Genomic DNA, 4,640 nt, shown 5'->3' with positions numbered 1-4,640 from the left:
GCATGAGCTTTCCAGTGTGAGGTCTAGCTGGTAGTATAGCACAGCGGACATTTTGGTAGCAAGCCGGCAGTTTTAAAGCGCCTTGATCCTGCCTGTACAGAAAAATGTCCGTACTGTGCGGAGAATTCTTCGGACATCTTCCACCTGGTATGGGCATGCCAATCAACCCCGAACCTCGCCCCCAAACCCAACCCCACCCGGGAGGACTGGGAGGCAGCCCTGCTCGGCAGCTCCGACCTGGAGAGCCAGAAGGCCCTGGTCCACACCGAGCCAAAACCGCGGCGGTCGCCAATGGGCTCTTGTAATACGGAGCCCACCTTGTGATGGCAAGAGGTTGCCCCGGCTACCTCCCTGCAAATAAAGTTTGCAAATAACACACACACACACGCACACACGCACGCACGCACGCACATATGTCCAGGCGCTCGACTACTGTTCCCAAGGATGCGGGATCGAATCCCAACCTTGGCGGCCGCTTTTCGATGGAGGCGAAAAGCAAGGCGCCCGTGTGCTGTGCGATGTCAGCGCACGTTAAAGAACCCCAGGTAGTCGAAATTTCCGGAGTCCTCCACTACGGCGCCTCTCATAGCCTGAGTCGCTTTGAGACGTTGACCCCTCCCCCCCCCTCCCCCCCCCACACACACACACACACGCAAGGCCATGCATGTATCGCTTTGCCAATCAACATCATGTCTTACACTGTCTTCTTGCGGAAGCTCTTCTTCGTACAGCTGACCCTTTCCAGCTTCTTAGTGTATACCGTATTAGACTGTGCGACATCTGAACCCTTTACCAGGTCGTGTCGTTAACCAGTTGGTGCTCTTGCTCGAGGAATACACATACAAAGTATAGCTGTCGCGCCACGCGACCGTATCTAGCTTCACGGTACCGAACCCCATGAAGTACTTGCGGAGGTACGGAAGCAAGTCTGGTTCCATTCGCAGCAGGTACGTCGCATTCTGGCCGAAAAGAGTTTCTCGGGCGTGTGGTGTCGACCGTCCGTAAACTGATTAGGTCTCGGATGAACAATTTCTGTTCGGCGGTGATTTTGCCCTCGATGAAGCCTTTTGAGCTCTTGCCAGTGTCCGACGCCTCGTTAGCTCACTTCCACGATGGCGAGTCAGGCCACTCCCGCGCTGGGTGCAGTCCACTTCTGGGGTACCACCACGCGGTGGTCCCCGTAACCGTGTAGAGCCCTCATATCGAACACAAAAAACAGCCTTATATCCTCTTAGTCATAGGGAGAGGGAGCTTTGTTGCCAGAGGTGTTGAACGACGATGTTGGTCGTTAGTTGTGTGTAATTCACGGGCAAGGCACTTTCGGGTGCCAATTAAATTCCTTTCTCTTCTAACAACGGTAACCAAACTAGTTCTGCTGAGGGTTCTGTGGCCCAATCTGCAGTACCTTTACTTCGCAATGTTAATTAGTAAATTATGTACTATTTAATTATTGGCTTCCGGATCAAGCATTTAATTCAGACGTTGTAGGTCTCCTTGGAATGCAGCATATTGAAATGTTTGTTATCCTCGCTAATCTTTCTGCTCTAAATGAATAATCAGCCTCATTCCATCGAGTGAGACATCTCGATGAGACCCGCACTAACGTACGTTAGTGCGAATGAGGACGCCTTCGTGAGGGTGCCCATGTTGGCGAGCGCACAGCACGCGTCGCACCAACTGACGTCTCAGTTTTCTTCGGTCGCTTGCTCTGCAAAAATGAACTAAAAACTGCATACCTAGAACAGACGCATACTTAGCATATTATTGAGGAATACTACAAAATAAGGCGTTTTTTGGATGAAAAATTCGCGGTTTTTCTTACACAAATTTGTAAAACAAGCTTTTGAATTATGCGAGCACTATATGTCTAAAAGCAAAAATCAACCTCTTAGAATCTCGACGAACAATTTGTCCCGGGTAATAAGATAGAAGTGGTCACCAGCTGGGAGGTCTTGCATTCCTTTTTTTGTTTTCGGTGCCAAGCATTTCTTCGCAGTGGCAGTTAGAACAACGCTATAATGAACTCCCGTCCGAAGTCACTGATTTCTTTACCGAAATTTAGCTCTGGTGCCGAACAAGGAGGGTTGAAAAATAGATTGCCGGAATGATGTTCCCACTGGATAATATTTTTATGACTCTTTCTTTAGGCAAAAAAGAGTGACACAACTTTATTTGCGTTGCAATGTATATAAAACAAACTGTATAGTACCTTATGCACCAGCACTTCTCAGCCTAGGAAGAAAGACACCCAAAACGTTTCAGGCATACGCGAATTCGTTTTTTCAATTTTTTTTAGTCACAAGGATGCTGTACGCAGCCTCTGCAAAATAACGCAGCCTGAATTTTGACTGTCTTTCCGCCCAAGCTTCCTGGCGCAAGAATTGTCTATGAACATTAGGGTTAGAATTCTTAAGATTTCTTTCTCTGCCGAAGATTTGACCTTTATTGTTTTGCTACAAAAAGAGAACTCTTTTTATTTATTAATTATGCTGGGCGTTCCGTGAGGATTTGCGTTACATTGAAGTTGCAGTATAGTTCGTCTAACTACAGCCAGAGAAGAATTTCAGGCGCGTTTACTCAGCGCCATATAGCAATCAACGCTGGACGGATGATGCTAGATCATGCGGTCTTCCTTACAACGTTCCTGGATGCTTGGCGGGGCCGCATCAGACTGGGTTCGGTCTCGCCTCGCGCCACAATTAAGAGTTTGTTGCATTTACAGGTTCGAATGACACGCGTCCGTGCTTTCCACTGCGTGCTCTTCGCGACACTAACAGGCTGCATATGCACAAAGCGCCGAATAGCCATAATCGATTGTATTGAAGTCATGAGGAAAATCGCTTCTCTAAGAACTAGCTGATATAATAGTCATCACCGGCCCGCTAATTATCTACCTAGTCGCAATTCCTAGTGGTAGAATTGCTCCCGGAAGGCTGAGATTGTTCTTATTTTATAGCATTCATTTGGTATACTAGAAGAGACGGCATATATCTTACACCACTCACGTGAGCTGACAGTTTTGAAAGATTAATGAAGGTCGTGACGGAAACACCCAGCATTGTAAGCGTTACGCTATATTTATGGAATCACGGTCGCCGATCGCGGTCAACCGCATATGCGGGAAAAGAAAACAGGTGGTCTGGACGGAGATGGCTTTGCAGTTGCGGACGAATAATCGTAATGCTCTCACCGACATCCAATCGCAAACAATCGCAAGAAGGCGCTTGGTGCCTTCAGCTATCGGGCCCCTTTTGGGCCCTTTAAGAATGACGTATACTCGTCTAATGCTTATTGTGCTTATTAGATACAACGACAGCGTGTGAAGCCTCATCTCGAGATATATGAATGACGCGCTATGACGGTGCCACATCTATACATGGCACCACACCACAACACCATAAAATTCTAGACTACGGGGTTGAAGTCATTAGATTGACATCCTTGTCGGGAAAATGCAGGTCGACATTCTACACATAGCGCCTGCGTGCATAGCTCGAGCGCCTACTCAGTAAGGCTGCGACGAGAAGTTCGACCACGAGAGCAAGGGCGGCGAGCAGCAGCAACATCAGCCCGAGCAGGAAGAGAGGCTTCAGGTCTTCGAAAAGGAGCGTGCGATGCTGCATGTCATATTTGTCACTCATGCGCAGAAGGCAATCCTCGCCCTTGGGGGAGACCTCCTGGCGGAATCTGTCCAGAAGGCCACTCTCCACGAACCACCTCAACCTGCGAGGACAAGTGGAAAGGTGCGAGGTTTTTGAAGACTCTGGACCTTGTCTACGCGCTCTAATATGCTGCGACACTGGATTGCAGTTGGAGCCAACAGCGAAAATGTTCAGACAGTCCAATGTACAGTCCATCGTTTTCATGATGGCTGCAAGAATGGTTCTAACTATACATATACAGTAGAGTGACCCATATGCGACCAAGAATATATCAAGCGCACGTCGATATAGGTATACCTTGTGCTGAACTCTTTCTCTAGCACCGGGTCGAAATCGGGCCTGGCGTACCAGGCGATCATAAGCGAGGCGAGTGACTCCTCGCTGAAGTAGAAGTAGCCATGGCCAACGAGGCGCTGACATTGGCGCCCCACTTGGTCGTCGAATGTCAGCCGCTCCTGCAGGATGACCGCCTCTTGCCTCAGCACGCGCCGCATGTTGCTTTCCCGGAAGACGTTCGCCGGGTACTCCTCGCCGCCCGTACGCATGATCTGGCTGTACACGGCACGGTACGATTCCAGCTCCGAGTACTGCGTGAGGAAAGCGACTGTTGTATACATCGCGGCAAGGAAGGTTGTTCCTTCGCAAAGAAGGGAACTTCCAGGACGAGCAATCTTTACTGTCTCTTCTTTCTATGAACAAGTTCGAACTGAATTCGGCAAATGCTCTCTAATAGCTTCGCTCTCGGGTCCTTGATGCGTGCTGTTTTGAAAGAGTTTACAAGCCACAAGGAATGCTTTTAAACAGTATAATCCTCCACTTACGACGCCACTGAAGCTACCAAGGTCGTCAAGAGTGGGAGAAAGATCTCTCATCTATCGGCGATTTTGGACCTCAAAGCAGTCGTAATGTCCCCCATGGCTCAAAAGAAGGCGTTAGCAGCAGCCCGTTCTTTTAGGCTCGCATTCTCTGGACTTTTGA

General features: G+C 48.9%; 1 protein-coding gene across 1 annotated transcript; it reads right to left on the bottom strand.

Annotated features, from left to right (window-relative positions):
* Positions 1 to 3,467: 3,467 nt before the first annotated feature.
* Positions 3,468 to 4,207, bottom strand: LOC146190784 (uncharacterized). Its single transcript, XM_084600235.1, has 2 exons — positions 3,960 to 4,207; positions 3,468 to 3,723 (listed from the first exon to the last, which is right to left on the bottom strand). Exons 1-2 carry the CDS (start codon positions 4,205 to 4,207, stop codon positions 3,468 to 3,470), a joined length of 504 nt encoding a protein of 167 aa, XP_084456361.1.
* Between the last annotated feature and the right edge of the window lie 433 nt (positions 4,208 to 4,640).

Source organism: Amblyomma maculatum, chromosome 4 (genome assembly GCF_055883805.1).
Source record: "Amblyomma maculatum isolate TAMU_Amacu chromosome 4, ASM5588380v1, whole genome shotgun sequence".
Classification (NCBI taxonomy): Eukaryota; Metazoa; Arthropoda; class Arachnida; order Ixodida; family Ixodidae; genus Amblyomma; species Amblyomma maculatum.
This window is presented reverse-complemented; position numbering and strand designations above follow the sequence as displayed.